General features: G+C 44.0%; 1 protein-coding gene and 1 long non-coding RNA gene across 5 annotated transcripts in view; one reads left to right on the plus strand and one right to left on the minus strand.

The window, feature by feature from the left end:
• Window positions 1-24,336, minus strand: part of LOC144213197 (uncharacterized) — a 112,600-nt gene that overhangs the window by 51,310 nt on the left and 36,954 nt on the right. The window lies entirely within an intron of this gene.
• Window positions 1-24,336, plus strand: part of LOC144213338 (nuclear factor 1 B-type-like) — a 38,089-nt gene that overhangs the window by 10,874 nt on the left and 2,879 nt on the right. Inside the window, exons 3-11 of one of the 4 annotated variants that reach the window (XM_077741747.1) lie at window positions 14,919-14,975; window positions 15,989-16,057; window positions 17,399-17,519; window positions 17,626-17,747; window positions 18,666-18,800; window positions 18,870-19,054; window positions 19,976-20,114; window positions 20,424-20,506; window positions 22,548-22,636. In XM_077741747.1, coding sequence (XP_077597873.1) covers window positions 14,919-14,975; window positions 15,989-16,057; window positions 17,399-17,519; window positions 17,626-17,747; window positions 18,666-18,800; window positions 18,870-19,054; window positions 19,976-20,114; window positions 20,424-20,506; window positions 22,548-22,636 — 1,000 coding nt within the window. The remainder of the gene's footprint in view (window positions 1-14,918; window positions 14,976-15,988; window positions 16,058-17,398; window positions 17,520-17,625; window positions 17,748-18,665; window positions 18,801-18,869; window positions 19,055-19,975; window positions 20,115-20,423; window positions 20,507-22,547; window positions 22,637-24,336) is intronic. The other 3 variants (XM_077741748.1, XM_077741749.1, XM_077741750.1) reach the window with 3 other exon arrangements.

The following is a 24,336-nucleotide window of genomic DNA, read 5'->3' on the forward strand; positions in this document are numbered from 1 at the left end:
AAAACACGCGCACGGCTAAAACATGGGCTAAAAAAACCAGGCGGGGTCTTCTGAGGTGAAGAGCCACAATTCAGGTCAGGCCGGCAGAACGCGGGTGGAAATAGCTCGGGAGGCCCCGCCGAAGGGAATGTCGCTCGTCACGGACCCCGGCCCAGGCTCCGCCCCCTTGTCCGAGCCAGCGCAAAAACGCCGGCCAAAACTTTCCTCGCCGAGTATTGTGGGATGACGGCTGGGTTTCAAGTGTGGGGGAGAAGCTAGGAGAGTGGGATTTTTTAGGGTGAAGTCAGTGGAAATAAAATGTCAAGTACTATAGTTTTTTTTAGGGGGTCCTTTTGTTTGAAATAGTTTTGAAATACATACATACATATACATACATTCATACATATACATACATACAAACATACAAACATACATACATACATACATACATACACACACACACACACACACACACACACACACATACATACATACATACATACATACATACATACATATACATACATATACATACATACACATGCATAAATATACATACATACATACACATGCATAAATATACATACATACATATATACATACACATACATACACATACATACACATGCATGTATATGTATGTACATGCATGTACATACATATACATGCACATACATGTACATACATGTATGTGCATGTACATACATGTACATGTACATACATGTACATGCATGTACATACATATACATGCACATACATGTACATGCATGTACATGCATGTACATGCATGTACATGTATGTACATGCATGTACATGCATGTACATGTATGTACATGCATGTACATGTATGTACATGTATGTACATGCATGTGCATGCATGTACATGCATGTCCATGCATGTACATGCATGTGCATGCATGTACATGCATGTACATGTATGTGCATGTATATGTATGTACATGCATGTACATGTATGTACATGTACATGTATGTACATGTATGTGCATGTATATGTATGTACATGCATGTACATGCATGTACATGCATGTACATGTATGTGCATGTATGTGCATGTACATGTATGTACATGCACATACATGTATGTACATGTATGTGCATGTATATGTATGTACATGCATGTACATACATATACATGCACATACATGTACATGCATGTACATGCATGTACATACATATACATGCACATACATGTACATACATGTACATGTACATACATGTACATGCATGTACATACATGTACATGTATGTACATGCATGTACATGCATGTACATGTATGTGCATGTATATGTATGTACATGCACATACATGTATGTGCATGTACATACATATACATGCACATACATGTATCTACATGCATGTACATGCATGTACGGGCATGTTCGTGCGTGTTCGTGCGTGTTCGTGCATGTACATGTATGTACATGCATGTACGTGCATGTACGTGCATGTACATGCACGTACATGCACGTACATGCACGAACACGCACGAACATGCCCGTACATGTATGTACTTGTATGTACATGCATGTACATGCATGTAAAACCCTTTTACGAGCCAAATGACTTGAATTCAGCCTTCCGACTTCCCAAAAAATGTGCAAATTTCAGCGTTTCATCCAACCAGCGGCCCCGACTGACCGTCCACCACCTGTGTAAACAAAGGCGCCGTTGCGAAACGGCCAACCGGCACCCCCAGCCCGGCCCCTTGTTGTCAGAATGAGCTCAGCGAATTCTACGTCTCGTCCAGCGTCTTTTCTCGATGACATCGCTAATTAGCATTTAACGTTTTTGTTCAATGCGTTACTAATTTAAGGCACTCCTACGGCACAACCTTTTTAATTCCACTTTACGTATTTACGGACTATAATCTGTACTTTTTTCGTAGTTTGCCACTTTTCTCATATGCAAAATGTCTTAATTGCCTTTTTTTAACTTTAATTACTCCTAAAACTGATAACTTACATCAACAGGTACCTATTTTGTCTCATTTTACTATTAATTAATCGTATAATCTTTCAATTTTTAAAAAAGTACTTCCCAAAATGTTAAAAATCTTAAAATCCAATGGCAACTATGAGATTTAACGTTGATAACTACTCTATTTTTGGCGCTATAATTCACATAACAATTAGCCCAAAACGGCGTTAGCGTCCTTCCTGTTTTGAAACAAAGCAAGGGGATTTTTTTACATCTGGTTTTACGGTAAATATGCAGCCATTTTTGGAACATGTTTTGTCCCGAGGCGAAACGGAAATGAATGCCTTTCGCAAAAATGCTAATTAGCCACTGGGTGCGCGCTTTACTTGGAATCGCATCTTTAAATATAGTTTTGGAAATCAATTCAGCAGAAATAATCTTATTGTTAATTTCATAACAGCATTGTTTTTGATGGGATGTCAGTTTAAAAACAACAACTGAAAATAATTGGCTTATTTTTTTTAATATAACATCCACTAGGACATACGATTGTTCTTATTCCAAGTCAAAAACATATTTTTCTGTCAATATTTCTAGTCAAAATTGGATTTAGATGTATTTTATAGATATTTATTGATTATAGACGACTTAAAATGAACCAATCAGGACACTCGAACAATTTAAATGACTTCATTTTAATCGTTTTGACCTTTTTTTTAAGCAAAATGGCGTGCCTACCATCGCAAATAATGTTCCCGAGGTCAATTAAGGGAAACAAACTTAACTTCGTCAGGTTGTGCCGGTTTGCGCCTGGCCATAGCTCCGCCTCCAGCTGGATTTCTTGACGTCTGTAGCTACTATAAATCAGAAACTAATCCGGCAAGTGCACCCCCGCTCTATTTGTTTGCGAGCTTTCCATCGTCTCGGTTGACATCCGCGACGTGACGTCTCGGCGGTTTGGAGGGGGGGGGTTGGCGTTGGGGTATCGGACCGCCACTCGTCTGGCTTTAACGGCACGGCAACCCTGTTTTCTACGAAAGCGGCCGTAATCGGCGACCAAGCGTAAAAGCGGCTCTTTTACGAGCTGTTAACGGTCTGCTAATTCTCCAGGAAAGGCCAAAGCGACCTGTTGGCTCAGACGTAGTGTTTACCACCCCTTGACCTTTGACATCTTTCCCCCCACCGGGGGTTAATGTGCTCCTTTTGTTGACGTCCCCCTTTCCAGAGGGGAACTTGAATTTCAGCTCTGGCTAAGTGGTGTTGACGATTTTGCATGGGTACTTGTAGTCCAGTAGCATATGTGTAGGAATTGGATTAAAGGGAGTTTATTGGATGGTTGTTTTGTTATGTTATTTATGACTTTTTATATCAGGGAAAATGGTTTAAATGGGAAATGGATGATGTGGTACAAGTCCAGAGTTTGGTTGACAGTCTTATTTTAGCTTAGCTTAGCATTTTTTCCTAGAGTTGTTGACATTTCTCGCATTTTGTCAGTTATACCCCAAGGGATCACACTTTTAACTCATTTCACTTATCCACCCCCCCCCCTGAGACCCCAAGGCAAATAGCCCCGCCCCAAAAACCAACCCCCCCTTACCATACTCCACTTTCCCTCCATAAGAACTCCATTTTTTCCCTCCCTTCATCTAGTACGAATCCCCTATGCCTTGTGATTTAGCGACTCTGGCCACAATGCACCCCGTTTCCTACCTTTGTGTGGGCCGGAGGGGGGTGTAGAGGGGGGGGGGCGTGGCTACAGCTACGAATACCAAGCTCGGATTCAACCAAAGGGAAGGAAGCACCGTGTTAAACGACAAACGCCGACCTTATCGGAGAAACAAACCCTGGCGTACGCCTGGCATTTATTCCCTTTTTTTGCGCGGCTTGCCGGGCAGGTGGGCGTGGCTTAAAAGGTGTTGCGTGTGGAGCGGTTGTGCGTGGCTCCTTCCTACTGTTCCTCTGTGCACAGGCCTCTCCTGTAACCTTCAGAGAAGCCCACGCAGGCCCCAAGTTCAACGAGTGCATGAGGCATATTTTCGCTGAGCATGCTTGGACCGCCCCCTTGCTAAACCCCCCGACCCCCCCCCCCCCCCAACCCTGCCTCCCTCTTTTCCATACATACTACTTTTTTTTAACCCCCCCCCCCTACTCCCTGTAGGCCTCGCCTTTCACAGCGCCTGCAAAGGAAATACATTATGTGTAAAAAGAATTCCATATGGTGTCATACGATCTGTACGATTCTTGCCCAATTGATTGGGGGGGGGGGCGTTTTTTTGTGTGTGTGCACAAGTCTGCCCATTGTAAGCGGGTGGACCTTTTTAACAGGGGGGGGGGGCGGAATTTTTCCTGCCCAAACATTTGCGCAGGATGTGTAACAATGTCCGTTTATGCACGTGCGATTTGGGATGATTTTAGTTGGAGTTTGTGCTATAAAATAGCTAAATTTGATGGGCTGTAATGGGGCGTGGCTTAAAAAAACTACAAGATAACTTCATATTTGCATAGTCACCTGAATTCCGACTTTATGGGAACTGTTGACAGTCTTATTTAGACATTTTTGAACTCTTTCCATTGATAATAAATGGTCTGGTTAGAGTTAGCGGCGTTAGCAAAAGTTTTTGTCCACATTTCCATGGCGGCGACGGGGTTAACGCCCCCCATCGACCAGATGAGGTTGGCTAATTGTCCCAGATTGCCAGTGTGGCTAACGCATGTCATTAAAGCGTGTTTTTGCAGGTGTTTTTTCCCCATCTTCACTTGCAATCCAGCTGACGCCATCCCCGTTCCAATTCAATTGTGTTTTTCCGCCTTTGGGCTAAGCGCAAAGGGGCGGGGTCAGTTCCAGAGCTGAAAAGTCAGATCCCCCCCCCCTTCTCCCATCGGCGCCGGCGTCATCTGTGCAAATATTTCGCCAGATTATTGCCGCCGAGCCTCGTGGGAAAACGGCAAGACCCCCCCGAAATGAAACGAGGGGGAGGAGTCTGCCAGATCATCTTTTCCCATTACCGAAATCATATTGAAACGGAGCCTGATTCTGAGGGTTCAACTTCAATATTGGTTTGGTTTCCCATCCCTGGGGGTCATCATGGTGGCCATGTCATTGGTCTACTTTAAGTAGAGCGTCCAATCCAGTCCATTCGCCACCTGTATAGATGAGAATATCATGACATTTTGAACCCATTAGGATCTCCTTAAGTTCCCATTAGCTGCCATGGATGATTGTAGACATTATTTCTGAGACGGCGAGAGGGGTGTATGGGTGTATGGGTGTACGGGTATAGGGGTAAATGGGTATAGGGGTATAGGGGTTTGGGGGTATAGGGGTATGGGGGTATGGGGGTATAGGGGTTTTGGTGGTAAATGGGTTTTGGTGGTGAATGGGTATAGGGGTAAATGGATATAGGGTAAATGGATATAGGGGTAAATGGGTATAGGGGTATGGGGGTATAGGGTTTTGGTGGTAAATGGGTTTTGGTGGTAAACGGGTTTTGGTGGTAAATGGGTTTTGGTGGTAAATGGATATGGGGGTATAGGGGTATGGGGGTATAGAGGTATGGGGGTAAATGGGGTTTGGTGGTAAATGGATATAGGGGTAAATGGGTATAGGGGTATGGGGGTATAGGGTTTTGGTGGTAAATGGGTTTTGGTGGTAAATGGGTTTTGGTGGTAAATGGGTTTTGGTGGTAAATGGGTTTTGGTGGTAAATGGGTATAGGGTGAGAAATGGGTGTAGAGGTAAATGGGTATAGGGTGAGAAATGGGTTTTGGTGGTAAATGGGTATAAGGGTAAACGGGTATAGGGGTATATGGCTATTTCCCACCTGCTCCGTCGGCGGCCGGGGTGCCTTTGGAGGTTTCTTCTGTGAGAAAGCGAGGACGTGGCATCTGCGCCTGAAACAATGGCGGAACCCCACAAACAATTAGCTTTGTTGCGGTGTAATTGACTGGCAGAGGCTGGCTGGCATTTACATTGGCCCGCTGTTGCCACCCTGCCATTCATCCGGCAAGCTGGGGAAAAGGGAGGGGGGCGGGGCCACGAAGAATGGCTCCACACAGGGTCGGGAGGTTGGCCTCGTCTCCGAGACCAACTGGCTTTCTTTTCCGTGGTGGCAAAACTCCAAGAAGGAAGGAGAGAAGTGACCAGACTTTGGATTGAATTATGCATGCCAGCATTCTCATTCACTCTAGCGCTGGGAAGGGGAGTTAAGAAAAGGGGGGGCCGGGGGGTTGAGTGATGGTTACGAGCGAGGGCCAATGGCGTTCCGGCGGCGCTAGCCCTCCTCCTTCTTCTTCCACGCGAGGAGTCGTCTGGGAGCGAGCCGCCATAGGCTAATGAGGTGACACTCACCGTCTGGAGGCTAGCCAAAACAGTCCATTAACTCCTAGCAAGTAGTTAAGAGGAGAAGAAGAAGAAGAAGGTGGCAGTGAGGAGGCGGGGCCAGGAGGCGGGGCTCGGGAAAAAGTGGAGAGCTTTACAGTCTCAGGGGTTGGACCAACAAGGGTCATCTTTTCAGTTCCTGTACCTTTAAAAGTGGATTTTTTATAAGTTTGGATAGTTTGGATTGGGAATTGGGGTGTAGGGTTCTAATGTTGAGGTTGAAATGTCAACAAAAATGTGAGAAAAGTTTGTAGGATTGAGTAAGTTGACTTAGGGTTGTCTATGTTTTGTTTATAAGAAGCAATGCTGTTTTTAGGTTGGTTTGTTACATTAATGCAGTGGTATGTGGCTTCTTGCCAAAATGAGTCTTTGTTTCTTAACATGTTTTGTATCTTAAGTGTATCTCTCTTCAAATACATTCCAATTCATCAGGGCCCACTCAAATATATTCCAAAAATAATTTGGCAGATATGATTATGGTAGTTTAGCTACTTTTTGACTTTTAGCTTTTTAACTTAACAACCAGGGGTGCGTGTTTCTCTACAATGTTTTAAATGGATCAATAATTTCCCTATTTTTTACCATATACGCTGTATTTGTCCCTTAAAAAAATAAACTATCTCTCCGATAATTTTTAATCTTAAGATTTCACGTAACATATTTGTACTCCCTGTCAAAACTATCAATATTTAGGCAAAAATTGTGAATATGTTGCCGTCTTATACAAGGATAATTGTCATATTTACTGATTTTAAGGCAAATGTATGGCTTATACGCGAGAAAATACAATATCTCAAAATTACTATCTCAAAAACACAATCAAATAATCTCACGTTCGTGTATTTCACCGAAAATAACTTTGGGGCACGAACGCTTACGGAAAGGGGGTTTTGGTGGGGGGTGCTGGAGTCTGTCAGGATGTAAGGGCGGGGGGTATTTCTACAGTTTTGTACTTGTGAATGAAGCAGCGGGGTGTCTGTTCCAGGGTGGGGAGGGGGGGGCTTAGATGAGGGGGACGGCGGCGGCGGCGGCTCGCGCACGAGCGAGCGGTCGCCGTGGGCGATTATGCTCAGTGGAGGCATTCCTTTAGGGACGCCGCCGAGAAGAGGACGCTTGGACGGGGACAAGGCAGATAGATGCCCCCCCACTCGGGCAGACAGACCTTTGACAGAGGAGCTCTGTGAGTCGCCCCTTTCATCTCCGTCACCCCCCCGTACAGTCGGATAATTATGAGACAAATGCGGCGGACCCCCGCTGCTTGAGTGGCAATGGGCATGGGAGGCCGGGAACACAGAGAGGGTTCAAAACCCGCACGTCTCGGAGGGGGAGGAGGGACGGGGTGGGTTTGGTAGGGAGGGTCATTTGATGTGTTTGAGGAGTGTGGGAAATTCCCCCACTTACTTTACAAGGGGGGACGGTGGTGAACCCAGTGGAGGCATAATATAGTCCTGTATGGTTTTTATTTGGGTATTTGGGGTTTTTTAGGGGTAACATGGGGTCACTTACTTTACAGGGGGGGACGGTGAACCCAGTGGAGGCCCGATATAGTCCTGTATGGTTTTTATTTGGGTATTTGGGTTTTTTTAGGGGTAACATGCCGACGATTCGTTAAGTTTAGGGAAATTAACGAGATTTTTTTGATTATTTTTGTTGGTATTGTGCCACTGGAGTCCATTTTTGTGGTTTTTAGGGTCATTTTTTTACTGTGGTTTTACGGAAGTTTTTTCCATGGTTTAAAAAGATAATATACCAATGAGATGTTTTATTTTGAAGGGCGTGTTTGTCCCAAAAGTAGCCGTTTGCTTTTTCTCTTGTCGTTTTTTTTGGGTGAAATATGCCTGGCTATGAATGCCCCCCTTGTATGGCCACCTTTTCAGGCTGTCCCTCTGATAAGGGGGAGGGGGGGTTGGCACTCAGATGTCTCTGCCACAAAAGGGGGCGGGTGCTAGGGCGAGAGGGTGGGGGGTTGGGGGGTTGGCATCGCCAGTTGGCAGGCCTGGCTCACAATGGCTGGCACGGTACGCCGGGGGTGCCTTTTGTTGGGGGGTCGCCGCTCATCCCCAGGCAGGGCTCACTTTGTTTCCACAACAAAGCGGCCAGACGTACCAAAAAACGCCGACTCTTTTATTTTTGAGATAGTTCGTGGATGGAGGAGAATCGATGCTGTTAGCTAATATGCTAGCTATGTTTAATGATGATGGGTAAAATGAGGGTTTGTCCTTTTGCCATTGGTTTAGGTTTTTTGGGAGAACTGTCTGTCAAAATGACGGAAAAAGTATAAGACGAGAAAATCTTGCAATTTTTGTTGAATTTATTGTATCTAAAAGATTTAGTTCCACCTTTTCATGCGACTTAGATAATCCTTTTTGAATTATGGATAATTATGAGATGTATATACACCCAAAAACTCATTTTTTCGGGAGGATAATCATGCAATTATTTTAAAGAACAAATTCCGAGTAAAGACAGTTAGAATTCCTTGTCTCTAAACTATTAATTTCCCTCAAAAATTCCACCTATTCACATCACATAAACCACCCAAAAATGCCCTTATAAATTATGCATAATCCTAAAATATACAACCACTCAAAAAAACTCATTTTTTGATAATAAAATAGCATTTTTTTAACAGAGACCAAATTCCAAGTAAAGACAAACACTCCTTCGTATTCCTTGAAACCCCCGTTCAGTTTTTCCTTGAATGTTTCCAGGTGATCCCACCCCCTTTCCGTCCATCCCTCCCCCTGACCCCGCCCCCCTCCCCCACCCCAAAAAAAGCCAAAAAAGCAAAAGTCTACCGAGGCTACATCAAATATTTACCCGGGGAGCAGCTGTATTGTGGAAACATTACGCGTCGGAGCGGCGTAATTAGCCAGATCCTTCCTTGGCCCTCTTACTGGTCCCCTACTTGGGAAGTCCGCCCCCCCCCCCTACCCTACCGACCTCCCTAACCCCCCCACACCCTGCCTACCCCCCTTCCCCGGCTGCCGAAATGCGTCTTGGCTCGGAACCCGGGCCTCTGGCAGCCACGGGGCCGTACATGTGCACGGAAAAAGAAACCCGCTCGGCACAAAATGGCTGCCGGCCGGGACAGTGTCTCTCTCTTTTTCTCTCCCCAAAATGTCGACCAGAAAACGGATCTGCCTGTACGTCGTTTTTATTCGTTTATTTATTCATCTATGGGAAATATCTGTTTTTAAAAGAGAAGGGAGGGGGAAAAAAAGTAGAGTCGACGGGTGTTTCCTTAGGCCAGACATATTCTACATTCCAATTATCTACGATGAAAAAAAGGCAAGGCACCAAAGGGAGGAGAAAATGTACTGTAGTAAATGTTTTTGTTTGTATTACATATTTCTATATTTGTGTATGTGTTGTGTGCTTAAAAAGATGACTTTTGTTTTCTAGAAATGTATTTTATTCATTTTCAGGGTTCATTTTTTTAAAGGGAGGCCTCTAATTCTAATAATATATGAATTATATTGACTACTTATTTAGGTTTTAAATTATAATTGAATAATATTAATACACGCAATGAAATTGTTTAAAAAATTACATTTGAATTGGCTTAACTTTATTGTTTTTGTCTTCATACTAATAATACTAATTACACTTTTTTTAAATACAATATTTTGGAAATTAGTGGTATGAAAATATTAAATATTAATCGTTATTAATTAAACTGGGACTTTCAAAGTAAAATGTCATTTCCAAAACACCTAAATGTTTTTTTCTATAAAAAATAGGATTATAGTGATTTAAAAAATAAAATACAACATAAATATTAATACTTTCAGTTGTAATTTTATTATTTCATGTTTTTATTCCATTCCTAATCAATTTTTAATCAATCCCAAAGCATTTATTTTGCCTGTCAATAATCCAAATGAGCCCAAATGAATTATTTCCAATTAAAATAAACAAATACACCAAAATCCTCCTTTATGACCCGCATTTTATATTCTTTTATAATCCTCTTCTGTAGGTAGAATGTCTTCTCATTGGCTGAAACTTAAAAAGGGATTGGACGCCAAGATTTTCTGGCCCAGCCAGATTTCTCTGGCCGTTAGCCTTAATTACCCTCGTCATTATCCGACAACGATAAGCATCCCGCCGGACGAGAAAAAGGCGAAGTAGCAAAGTCGTCCAAAACACCCGGTGGCGGTGGCGGCTTTTCTTTGGGATAATAACGCCATCGGTACCGGATTTTCGCTCCCTTTGCGTTTGCTTATTTAAACAAGTGGCGAGAGCAAAGGGTGCCAAGAAATGTTGTTTCTGGAACCAGGCCGTGCGAGATCAGTGAGCCAGCCAACGATGTAGCGAGCGAACTAGCCAGCCCTGCCAAGCTCTCGGGGCAAAGCCCAACCCACTCTGCCGCAAATGTTTATTTACAGGTTAGCCTACTGTTTGTTTGGAAACTCTCGGATTGGCCGCCGTGGCGGATTCTACGCGTTTTGATACACGCTGAATGACTTTAGAGCAAAAAAAAATGAGATGAGGCAAAAAAATGAGACCAAAATGAGATAAAATGAGACTAAAATGAGATAAAATGAGACTAAAATGAGATCAAATGAGATAAAATGAGACGAAAATGAGACAGAATTGAGAGAAAATATGATAGAAAACATTGGAAAATTATTCCAGGGTTGGTTGTGGCTTGTACGCATTTTGATACGTACTGCCTGACTTTAGAGCAAAAAATAGGAGATGAGGCACAAAAATGGAACCAAAATGAGATAAAATGAGACTAAAATGAGATTAAATGAGACTAAAATGAGATAAAATGAGACCAAAATGAGACAGAATTGAGAGAAAAAATGATAGAAAACATGGAAAAAATATTCGAGGGTTGGTTTTGGGTTGTACACATTTTGATACACACTGCCTGACTTTAGAGCAAAAAAAAATGAACAAAATGAGACAAAATTGAGACTAAAATGAGACAGAATTGAGACAAAAAATGATTGAAAACATGGTAAAAATATTTCAGGGTTGGTTGTGGTTTTTACGCATTTTGATACACATTGCCTGACTTTAAAGCAAAAAATAGGAGATGAGGCGCAAAAATGGAACCAAAATGAGAAAAAATTGAGCTAAATTGAGCTAAATTGAGAAATTTCTGGTTATTTTTAGAGCTTGAGATGAAAATTTCAAGTGAAAATGATGTTTGATTAATTATAGATTTTATTTGTCAAAAAAAACAACAAATGTGTATTTATGACACCAAAATGAGACCAAAATAAGATCAAAATTGAGAGAAACTATGGCAAAAATATCCCAGGTAAACGTGTTTGCAGTTTTTTTCAGAGCTTAGGACTTGATTTGAAATGATAATGACGTTTGATTAATTGTTTTAAAGATTTTATGTGCCCAAAAAACAACAATGTAACCACGTTAGCTTGTGATCGTAAAAGCTTTTGGAGAAATGCCAGCACAAAAAAAATTGCGCCGTATATTTGTCTTGTGCTTTTTACTATTATATCTCATTCAAATTTTTGACCCAAAATGTCTTTTTTTTCATTGAAAATGCACACATGACCGTGGCAACATTTCCCTCATCATCTATTTAATATTTGTGCCACTTTTCATCCCATTTGGGCTCAAAAAAAATCCATGAAAAATGAACAAAGGGAGTTAAACAATAAGCAACAACAGAAATTCTGCCGCCACCTGCAAGATGAGGAAGGGGTGAAAGGTCAGCATGTAAGGGGAAAGAGGCGGTGTTTCCGTGCCTGGCAGATGTGCCATATGTTTGCGTGGCACCTTGAGTCATCCAGGTGGCGCCGCCCGGTGCTGCCCGGTGCCGCGGTAGGGGCCGCGCTGGGGCCTCCTGCTGGAAGATGCTACCCGGGATCTCTAATTGCTGCCGCCATCTGCTCATTTTTACACTCTTTTTATTTATTTATTTATTTTTAGGGAGAAGGGAGGGGTGTTGTGTGTGTGTGGGGTGGGGGGGCTCTACGCTTGTCGCGTGGCAACCCCGCCCATCCTGCGCCAAAACCTCCATGCGGGCCAATCGGCAAACGATGGCGTTCCAGGGGAGCTTGACAAAAGGGAAAAATGGAGCTTGTAGTCGGTTGTATTTATTCAGCAATATTTGGTCTATGATGGGTTTGAATTTGTGTCCCAAAAATGGAATCTGTTTTGGGGGGCATTCAGGGTGACTTGTAGTATTATTATTGGCTTTGACATGCGTACTTGCATCAGTGGAAAAGAGGAAAAAGAAGTTAGTGTTGTAGTACATCAATGCGAATTCGTCAACTAAGCAGCGCTAGATGGATTAGATGCCATGTGTCGTCGATGGCGCTAGTACTGCTACTACTGCTGCTGGTACTACTATTACCACTGCTGGTGGTGGTAGTGGTGGTGGTGGTAGTGGTGGTGGTAGTGGTGGTGGTAGTATTATTAGTGGTAGGAGTATTAGTGGTAGCTGTAGTGATGTTGTGGTAGTATTAGTGGGAGCTGTAGTGATGTTGTGGAAGTATTAGTGGTATTAGTGGAAGTGGTATTAGTGGTAGTTGTAGTGATGGTAGTAGTAGTGATGGTAGTGGTATTAGTGGTAGTAGTATTAGTGGTAGTTGTAGTGGTGGTAGTGGTGGTAGTGGTAGTAGTGGTGATGGTAGCGGTAGTAGTAGTGATGGTAGTGGTATTAGTGGTAGTAGTATTAGTGGTAGTTGTAGTGATGGTAGTGGTGGTAGTAGTGATGGTTGTGGTGGTAGTAGTGATGGTAGTGGTAGTAGTAGTGATGGTAGTGGTATTAGTGGTAGTAGTGTTAGTGGTAGTTTTAGTGGTGGTAGTGTTAGTGGAAGTTTTAGTGGTGGTAGTTGTAGTGATGGTAGTGGTATTAGTGGTAGTAGTATTGGTGGTATTAGTGGTAGTAGTGTTAGTGGTAGTTTTAGTGGTGGTAGTTGTCGTGATGGTAGTAGTAGTTGTTTAAGGGAACTGAATTTAATGTTTTTATTGTCATTATCGAACAATTTGCACAAATAACAGACGGTTGTGGTAGTGTCAAGGTGGTGGTTGTTGTTTTGGTAGTCATTGTAGTAGTCTGTCTTGTTGTTGTTGTTGTTATTGTTTTTGTAGTGGTAGTTGTTTTAGTGAATTGAATGCTTTTTTGTCATTATAGAAGATTTAGTTGTGGTAATATAGTGGTAGTCGGTGAATTGATAGTAGTCATTGTTGTAGTAGTAGGTGTCATAGTAGTTCCAGGTTCAAATTCAGTGCGGCAATCAAATGATTTGTATTGAAATGATACAACATGATGATCATCTCCAAAGTCTAGACACTCAACACGGGTGTACCAATTAGAATGTTCAATATTGATTCAAGTAAAACGCGGGTAAATCCATGTTGACTCAAGTTTTGTACCACTTCAAAAGTAACGGCCACATCGGAACGCCGTCTTAAACGGGACCGCCAATCCAGACCCAAAACAACAATCCCAGAACAAAGAGCAATTTGGAGGAAAGACACTCTCCCCGATTTAGCGTAAACTTCCCATACGTGCCCCCCCCCACTCCGCCCCCCCCCCCCCGCCGCCCCCGAAGAACGTTGTCATTGTTGAGCCTCGGCCAAGAACATTCTGTTTTCATTGCGCTCTTAACAGCCACGCAGAAACGAGTGTCTCGCTCTCGGGGAGGTGTTGATTTTCAACCGCGGGTCGTCCCCAGGTCGCTTCATTGCCCCCTGGAGGGAGGGAGGCCAAGAGGGAGGAGTTTGTTCAAGGCCAATCCCAGTCTTGCCTAGAATTGACACCGGGCCAGATTAAAAAGCTTAACGTGGCCCGTACATAGCCCACGGGCCATAGTTTACCCATCCCTGGTCTATGTGCAGGCAACACCAATCCAGCAGACGATAAAGTATCTCAGAAATATATATATATATTTTAAAAATTCCCTTCAAAGTAACACTTTTGTAACCCCTATTAAAACTACAAATATGGAATTAACAATTGTAAAAGTGGGAGGCGGCTTATATGAGAGAAATGGCTTATACGCAAAAAATACAGAACATTTTTGGACAAAACGCAATTCCTTTGTGTATAATAGACAAATACATATATTTTTCTTAAATTCCCTTCAAAGTAACACTTTTGGAACCCCTATTAAAACCACAAATATGGAGTTGACAATCGTAAAAGTGGGAGGCGGCTTATACAAGAGAAATAGTCAAATTCAGCCATTTTTAAGTCTTATATGCCAGAAAATACGGTATTTTTTGGACAAAACGCAATTCTTTTGTGTATGATAGACAAATATATATACATATATATATATATATATATATATATATATATATATATATATATATATATATATATATATATATATATATATATATATATATATATATATATATATATATATATATATATATATATTTTTTTTTTTAAATCCTCCAAAGTAACATATTTATATTTCCTATTAAAACTTTAAATATGTTGTTAACAATTGTAAAAGTGGGAGGCGGCTTATGCAAGAGAAATGGTCAAATTCACCCATTTTTAAGACTTATACGCCAGAAAATACGGTACTTTTTGGACAAAACGCAATTCCTTGTGTACGATTAGAACTATTGTTTTGAAAGTGTACTGACCGGACCCCCCCCTCCCTTAATTTGCTTGCAGACTCCCAACAGTCAGGAAGTCCCAGTAACAATGAGCCTGGCAAGAACCCCGTTCCAGGTATGTCGAGGACCAGTCATCCTTCCTGTACTCGCTCCTCCGGGCCATTGTTCGTTCTCGTTTAGAGTTTTTTTTTAAAAAAAGGCTGTCGAGCAGGCAAAAACATTTTTTTTAAGCTCTCGACTCGTAAAAGTCGGACTGCGTCGTCACTGGGACACATCTGGCGTCAAGGTAATTGCGACTTAAAATGCTTGCTGAAGCGCCGCTTTTCAAACGGCCAGGCATGTGCGGGGATAAAACTTGATTGGTCATAAGAAATTAATTAAATTGGCAGCACGGTAGCGCCTTTGTCAGACTTCTGGGGTCCAAAATTGCAAAGAAATTGTTTTTTTTTTGGACTAAGTTGGCTTTTTTTAACAGTTTTTTTGGTCATAATGTACACTTGAGTGGTTTATCGGTAAATATATATGCTAATTATTTCATAGTTGAACTGAATAGGGTAGTCAATTCTTGTCATTCAATCTGGGATAAGTGAATGAATATTCCAGAAAGCAAAAAAATCGAAACCACGTGTGTCAAAGTGGCGGTTCGGGGGCCAAATCTGGTCCACCACATCATTTTGTGCGGCCCGAGAAAGTATAGAGTATAGATGTTTATTACATTTATTACAGTCAATAATTGCTATTTTTTAACCCATTTTTCTGTTTTTAGTTCAAAAAACCTTTTTGCAAAAAATCTAAAAATATACATAAAAAATTTCTAAAAGAAACCTTGGTTTAGATCTATAAAAAACAGAATATTCAGGGCTTTTAATCCATTTATAGAATTAAAAAACTCAAAATATTATATCTGAAATGATCCAGCCCACATGTAAAGTCGTCTAATACCCTTGATATAAACCACACACAATTTAATGATCCTTTTCCAAAGCCACACCCTGCTAGCGATAGCTTTAGCGATCATAATTAGTAATGTAGTTGGATGTTGGCTTAAAGATTTACATTGAATAAATGGATGGTCCTTCTTTGTTGTCTTATTGGACGAGAAATCTGACTTTGTCCTTGTTTTGTCAGTCTATCTGGAAGACAGCTTCATCAAATCAGGAGTTTTCAGCGTGGCGGAGCTGGTGCGGGTGTCCAGAAGTAAGTCCCTCGCCATTTTTTTTCGCCGTACAAATAGCCAAGCTGTCAACCGGTGCCGAACCTCGGGAATGTCAACCATTCCGGGGATTAGATCTAGCCGTCCCGGAGCCTAAATTACGCGGGGATTTTGTCACATGACACGTCTTTCTTCGGGGAGGCGCGCGCCATCCATCCGGTCTGGCCGGCTTTTTGGTTTTTGTCAAGAATGGCGTATGTGTAGCGACACGCCGGACGGTGTTGAACTCCTCCAGGAATCCCGAACCTCCTTCTGAGCAAACGTTTCTAGAACAACGTGTACTCTCCAGGAAACCACACTCGTCTTTGCGCCCTTTCCTCTCCATTTTTTTAACACCCGGGGGGAAAATCTACTTCATCCGTTCGAGGACTTGTGAAATTCCACATTGTACCTCATTAGCCAACGTCCCAAATCGAACAAATAGGACACCCGGCGCCGTCTGTAGCCTTGAAATGCAAAACAGTCGCCTTGCTTTGAGTAGTTGTTGACGTCGGTTACATTTTTAAGTTTGTTCTGGGAGGTTAAAAAGGTCAAAAAACGCGTGGGAATATACGGTACGCCTCACACTCGCATGCAACCGCTTGTCCGTCATCGCCCAGTTGAGACATTCTTTGCGGTTTTTAGCGGATTTGGCGGTAGTTCCGCTAAAAACTCTTTGTCAGACCTTTAAAAACATTCGCCTGGTGGTTTTTTAGCAAGTTGAAATGGAGGAAAACCGTCTAAACTGACTTTTTTAAGGGTGGATTTGATGTCTAGTTTTAAAGAGGATGGCATAACAGTCTAGTTGATGTTAGCATTGGATTTTGGGGGATTTTTATGTAACAGTTGACTTTATGGGGACAATAACCCAATGGCGGGATCTCCCTAGACGTCTCCATGTGGCTAGCAGCGGGTTCTGGGTCTTTGCCAGGCCACGGCGGCGGTAGCGGCGGTGGGTGGCGGCGCTGGCGGCAGGACCGTGCCAGCGGCCGACCTCAAACCACAACACGCCGCCGCCGGCACGTGCCTTCCCCTCTCACCAACGATACGCTCTATTTTCATAAAAAAACACCCGGTATAAAAACCATAGCGACTCACACCAACAAGTGGCGCCGTTCTCCCGGAAAAAAACAACCCGTAGCGCCACTGGCGTTGACTTTTTAAATCTTCGGGCTCAGCAGAAACGGCGTAATGGTCAAGTAGGAGCGTTTAATTCGATGCGCGGGGCCTCTAAAGCGTCAATAATGACCACTCATGCAATAGTACGATTAATTGCGCGTCTCCCGTGGCAAGGAGGGAAACAATCTGGGATTTTTTTGCGCCTCACCGCTCTTTTCTTTCCGCAGTGCCCATTACCCACGGCGCGGTGGTCAACTTCTCCATGGCGGACATGCCCGGGCAGCCTTATTATCACGACCTGAACTCCGGTGTAGGGATGCACCGATCACTGTCTTCGCCTCCTGGCAGGTAAGCCACGCCCCTTAGGCTTCCTCGGTTCATTAGTGCCGGATCGGGGCGGTCTGGCTAAAGGCTAAAGGCTAAAACGCATGTTTTTGTGGTTTTATTCGTACAGTAAAAGACCCAAAACCGTCAACATGGATGAAAACATGGACACCAGCCCTACCGGACCCAACTTTTACTCGTCACCTAGCTCGCCGGCTAGCAGTCGGGAGAACTGGCATGAACGAGATGCAGGTGATTGGAGGACCTTTTTGCCAAGTAGGGCTCCGTCACCACCAGGGAACCGGATTCAACGGGTTCAGATAGGGAGCAACAACCCGGTGAACTCTATTCGAATACCGTGATGGAATGAGATGGCCCCAAGGCTGGTTTGAAACTCCGCCCCCACGCAAACGCACCTGTCACTACTCTGGCGGGAGGGTGGAGCTTAGAGTATGTAAAAAAATGGCGTCCTTACCCAAGACCAAGCCACTTCAAATCTTTGCAAAAGTCCCCAAACATTCGCCATAGTCAGCATAAATTCAGGTCTATAATTCAAGGACATTTTTCTTATTCGAACCCTTGTATTAATCCAACAATTGTTAACTACATGGTGGAATTTGGAACTATAATATGCTTCTGCCGTACCCCTGCCCCAAAATGGCGCCGGAAAGGGTTCTGGTGACACTTCTGGTAAGGATTCGGCTAGTTTTAAAGAGGAAAAAGCTTGGATTTTGACGGAAAAGGCCAAGCCTTTATCCTCTCGCAACCTCTGGGTGGGAATTTACCCCCAACCCCCCACCCCGACTCCCCGATCCCTCTGTGTAGCCCCTGGAGTCCGAGCGTGGAAAATCGAAAGGCACACGGTTGTGACGGCAGCGGCTCCAGTCTGTTAGCGTTAGCTTTGCTTATTCTTCCGCTTTCTTAACAAATTTCACGACTCCTAAAAAAAACGGGGATTAACCACGGAGGGATTATGCCTTGCTTTACCCTTTCCCTTTGTCAGAATTGACTAAAAAGTTCCCGTGTTTGTACCTAAACGGCCATTTTGTGCCTTTGTTTTGCATCCATGTACAAAGTCAACTTTTCCCCACCTGTTTTCGTGTAGGTTGAATAGCCATAGGCAGGAAAAATGGCCCCCACCCACCTGAATTTCCCCATTTTTCTCTTCAGCAGACATGTCTTCACCCACCATGAAGAAACCCGAGAAGGCCATGTTCAGCCCCACCTCGCCACAAGACTCCTCACCCCGAATCAGCCCTTTCCCCCAGCCGCATCACCCCGGCCTGACGGGAGTTGGACACAGCGGTGAGTCCCCCAAAACGACTCCGGTCCCGAGTTCCCATCCCTTAAACCCCGCCTCCCGTTTCCCCACAGTCATCTCCACCAGAAGCCCACCACCGCACTCTCCACTGCAGTTCTCGGCATCGGCCATCTTGCCTCCCGCACCATCGTCCTACTTCCCGCACAGCACCATCCGCTACCCACCCCACCTCAACCCGGCCGACCCCTTGAAGAGCTACGTGCCATCGTACGACCCGACCAGCCCGCAAAGCGGCCAGGTATGTTAAAAACCCGACAACCGCCTCATTCGTAGAGGAATGCGGGAAAACCGCCATTTAACAGACGCCGGACTGCGCTGTATTTCAAGATTCCCGCCTTGACATTTATGACTTTTACGTCCCGCCGCGTCGCACTGTAAACAATGGCCGACTCTAGGGGGGATGGGTGGGGGAACCGGTACAGTCTGGACTTGTTTTTTCTTCTTCTTTCTCTTTTTTTTAAGGGATGTCTGTTACGCCAGAGGAAAAAACCACAGGGAATGATAAAGGTTGTAAATATTTGCCGTTGCCTGGGCCGGCTCTTGTGCGGAATTAACTGGTCTGGGTTAGAGGGGAGGGGTTTGGGGTTTAGTAGTGGGGTAGTGGGGTGGGTTGGCAAGGAGTTAGGGTGGGGTAGGGGGGTGTCCAACAAATAAGAGCGCCCTTATAAGCCCGGTGGACGAGTGCCAGAAAGTTTTTCTGCTTGCTTTAACGCGGCAGATTATATGACACTCTAATTAAAGATTCTATTGAGGTGGCATGGGGGAACCCTCTGGACACAATTGTTTTCCAGAAAGGACTGTTTGAGTTTTGAACTTGGGGCGGTCCCCAAAGCAACGCCCCAGACAGTCTCCAGCCGTCTGCAAGAGTGGCCCCCTTTTTTTTTCTTCTGGGGGAGCCATTCTTTCTCCGGCTCTTTCTTTACTCCGGCTCTTTCTTTTGACTCTTTCTCGACAGTCCCCGGGCCGCCACCTCCACCGTTGTTGTTGTGCCGTCTTTTCACGCCCCGGATCCGTCCGATTCCATTTATGAGCGCCATTAAAATCATTGTGTAAAATCATGTAGGAAATCCGTCCCCCCTTCGGCGATAATGGCGCTCTCTCTGCCATCTTTCTTTTCAACCTGATGTTAATAATAGACTTACTGCACCCCCGCTTACAGCCCAACAGCGGCGGCCAAGTCGTGGGTAAAGTCCCGGGCCACTTCACGCCAGTCCTGGCTCCCTCACCGCATCACGGCGCCGTACGACCCGTCTCCCTGTCCATGCCGGACACCAAACCCATCACTACGTCCACAGAAGGTGAGTCAAACGCTGACATTTTTAATCCTCATCCCCACGCCGCCTCGTAAAAAAACTCTAACATATCGCTTCTTTCTCTCTCTCGTTCGGCGTTATAAAACATTTAAAGCGGATTTACGTCACGCTGGTGGGTTTATTACCCGCTAATTAAAGTGGGCCCAAAATCTGACCTTGTGGCGCTCCGCTCGTCACGATTGGACGCCGGCCACGCCGGTGACTGCGCTTAGAATTTATGGAGCACTCGCAATCAGCGGCCGGATCGACCGCAGCGCCCCGTTGACGTCACCCTCTGTTTTTTCCCCCGCCCAGGCTACTCCGCACCCGGGACCCCAACGGCCAATCGCTTCGTGGGTTTAAGTGCCAGAGATCCCGCCTTCCTGCACCAGCAACAGGTGAATTATACCCCCTATACTACTTCACCCCCATTTTAAAAGACATCCCGTCCTTGTAAACAAAACAAATGCTAACTCTACTAGCCAAAAAAATCCATTTACATGAAAAATGGAGCGTTTAGTAACTTTAGCATCATAAAATTCAGGAAATAGTTCATTGGATTAGTTCATTATTAATCTAAAATGACCCCAGTGTTGTGGCATGGTGGTAGAGTGTCACCACAGGGTTTTGGGTTTGATTCCAAGATCGGAATTTGGCGTATAGCCCTATAGAAGTGTAAATTGACTTAGCATTTCAGAACTACGCATCCTCGATTGGAGTTCTTGAGGTTTCCCCAGTTTTGAAAGTCATTTTCGTCATCTTTGGAGTCTCTAGAAGGACTTTACGAAAGGTTACATCGGAGAGAGTGTATTCTCCCCCTTAGGCAACCTTTTTAAAGTGCTGGTTTGAGGCCAAAGCTTTTCCAAACACCACTAATTGAATGCATCTGTAGCCCGCCGTCAAGCCATCGTTTCTCTCAACCACGCCTCCACCCCCCCCCCCCCCTTCTTAAATGTTCAGTAATAACCCTAAAGCTCCCCTTGGGGATCAATTCCCGACTCGCCAAAAGTCCTTCTCAGTTCCCAAGTCCGTCCATTTGTCAGGCTAGCAACCTGCCAGGACACCCATCTAAAAATGTCAAGAATTTCCAGCAAAGTTCCCCTGAAAAGACCCCAAACCTTTCCCCGAATTGACCAGCCCCCCCCCCACCCCGAGAAATACTAGCTCACTTTTAGCCGCGTTGCTAAAATAGCACCAGGCAATAGATGTCTTGGAAAAGGGCGGGCCATCTCCCACACACCTGCTCCGCCATTCCCAGGCAGCAAATATGTGAGAACCCCAAAGCCCCCCCCTACCCCCCCACACCCCGCCATTCATCTCCGGCCCGAGTTAACCCCTCCAGGGAATGCCGGCATCCAGCATTCCGCTGGGAGAGATCCATGATCAGATGTCATTTGGCATTATCCTAGCAAGGATCCTAATCCGCAATCTGCCCGCATCTGCTAGTAACGCCCCCTCCCCGACTAACCACACCCCCCCTACCCACCACCCCACAACCCCGCCCCCTGTCGCTCTGATACGGTGGTGTCAGCGGCCAGATGGCGGAGCCCCCTAGAGGAGAAACCACCACGTCGTTCAACCCAGCGACATGGTTTTTCCGAAATGGCTTCACAGAGAATGCCGACTGTGCAATTTTGTCTTGACGGAAAACGATGTGGGTCCAAGCAAGCTCCGCCTCCGCCTCGGCCGGATCGCCCCGCACGTGCGCCAGCATAATATGGGCGTGTGGACGCCCCGTCCGAGCGCCGACGCATTGTCTGAGGACTAATCCGTCGTCCCCGGCGTGCATGTCAAGTTAACCGGGTTACACAGATGTAGTGGATTTTAACATCTTCACCTTCCCTTTCTTTTCAGGACAAAAGAGCAGTTTTTTGTCCAAAACCAGGTTTTTTTACTCTGGCACGGTAAATTAGCGATAGATTTATACACAGCTTCATGGTTTGATGACTTTAAATAGGAATGAGGTTATTATAACATAGATATAGCAAAAGATGTCATTAAACACTTGTTTTTTTAGAGAAATGCCAGGGAATTTCCATTTTTTTTAACCAAAAACAATATCATCTAAGAATCTCTACATAAATATTCTATCATTTGTGTCATTCTCATTTCCACGACGCTGCAAATGTAACAATTTAAACGACGCTAAAACCACAAAACTGTCGGAAAAGGGCAAGTCAGAACAGACTCGAGTACGATGGTGCAAAACCCGAAATTTGGCATAGAAATGTTATTCTTTTACCAACTGGTGGTGACACCATGACATTTCGCCAATTTGAGCGAGTCCGGCCGTCCTCGAGTGACTCCAGCCATCCTCGCCGGCCTCATCTTTTCGTCCCCCTTCACCCCCCCCCTCGCGTACCATTCAACGCTTGTCTCTGTGTGTCCACTGTTGACTTGTTGTCCGCCGGTCCTGACGGCGCACATTTTAATTGACAGCTGAAGAAGTGTGACTGGAGCGTGACTCAAAACGGCAGGCATTACGGCCCCAGTGCGGCCGACGACACTTTGGGGATTGCTTGGCAAAGGTAACCCTCTTTCACCCTCACACATTCCGCATCCCCGTCCCATCCCTTGGCGTCCATTCACTGGTCTTTTTCCCAAAAAAATACCCACTCACATCCCAAACTGACTAGTCCTTACTATCCAAATTGACGTATGTTTGACCTAGCCTTGATAGACAGTAGACTAATTTAGCCTATTTTTTTATGGATATCCAAAATATTAGAAGTTAGATGGTTGTCTTCCCACTGTTTTATTACGACTATAAGGTGCACCCTCAATGATTGACATTTTTTCCATATATAAGGCGCACTGTATTATAAGGCGCACTGTCTATTTTGGAGAAAATGTAAGACTTTTAAGTGCGCTTTATAGTGGTGAAAATAGGGTAATTGCTATTGACTTCCAGGTATGAAGCACTCACTACTTTATAGTCACCTCTAGAGCCAGCCATTTTGGATATTTTGTATAAAATTTTGCATTGGGGGAGGAGCTATATGATGGAAGATGTTGTAAACTAAAATGGCATCTAAATATTTAACAGTATTGTTTCAGTTCAGGCGTTTTTGTTTTTTTAATATCCGACAGTGGTGGTTTTTCGTTTCTGTTTTTCCATATATAAGGCGCACTGGATTATAAGGCTCCCTGTCTATTTTGGAGAAAGTTTAAGACTTTTAAATCTGCCTTATAGTCGTGAAAATACAGTATATTTAGTTTTAAAGATGTCTATCATCGTCAAGCAAAAACAACATCTTTGAGGTAGTCTGTTTATTATAATATGGATACTTTTGTTTATTTTTCTTAGTATTTTACCAACAGTAATATGGATTTCAAAAAGAACTGTTAAAAACTCTTTTGGCCCTAAAGTCTACACTGTAAAAAATAACCTTTTGTAACTTTTTCCTGTTTGCCACCGTGTTGAAGTCATGCTTCTTTAGCTCAAACCCAGCCAAAGACCCGGCTTGGCCCCTCCCCCAAGGGCCCGCCCCCTCTCACCAACGGACGAGCATGAGCTTGAACGTTCGTCCCCCCGGTTACGTCTCTCTTTCCCACTTTTTTGTCCCCCTCCGAGTGTGTTTGTGTGTGTGTATGTGCACGGTGGTGTTAATTTAGCACCAGCTGAAGGTCTTTGGGAACACTGGAGCGTTTAAGCTCCGCCCCCTTTCCATGGGCCTCCTAAAGAGGAGGAGAAAATGTCCTCACGTGCCTCCTTCCACGCTAGCTTGCCAAACGGGTCTAAGAATTTATTACTTTGAAAAGATCCTGTCTTCAAACACGATATTTCTGCTAAAATAGAGGCAAGGCTATGTCAGGTTTAGCATTTTTTTTAGGTAAAATCTTATTTTTAATGCTAAAATAAAGGGTTAAAATAGCTTCTCTGGAGTATAAGTCGCACCAATTTCCTTTTTAAAGCTAAAATCCTATTTTAAATGCTAAGATAAAGGGTTAAACTAGTTTTTCTGGACTATAAGTCGCACCAATTTTATTTTTTGAGCTCAAATCGTATTTTTAATGCTAAAATAAAGGGTTAAACTATCTTCTCTGGACTATAAGTCGCACCAATTTTCTTTTTAAAGCTAAAATCCTATTTTAATGCTAAAATAAAGGGTTAAACTATCTTCTCTGGACTATAAGTCGCACCAATTTCCTTTTTATAGCTAAAATCCTATTTTAATGCTAAAATAATTTGTTAAACTATCTTCTCTGGACTATAAGTCGCACCAAT

Source organism: Stigmatopora nigra, chromosome 20 (assembly GCF_051989575.1).
Source record: "Stigmatopora nigra isolate UIUO_SnigA chromosome 20, RoL_Snig_1.1, whole genome shotgun sequence".
NCBI lineage: Eukaryota > Metazoa > Chordata > Actinopteri > Syngnathiformes > Syngnathidae > Stigmatopora > Stigmatopora nigra.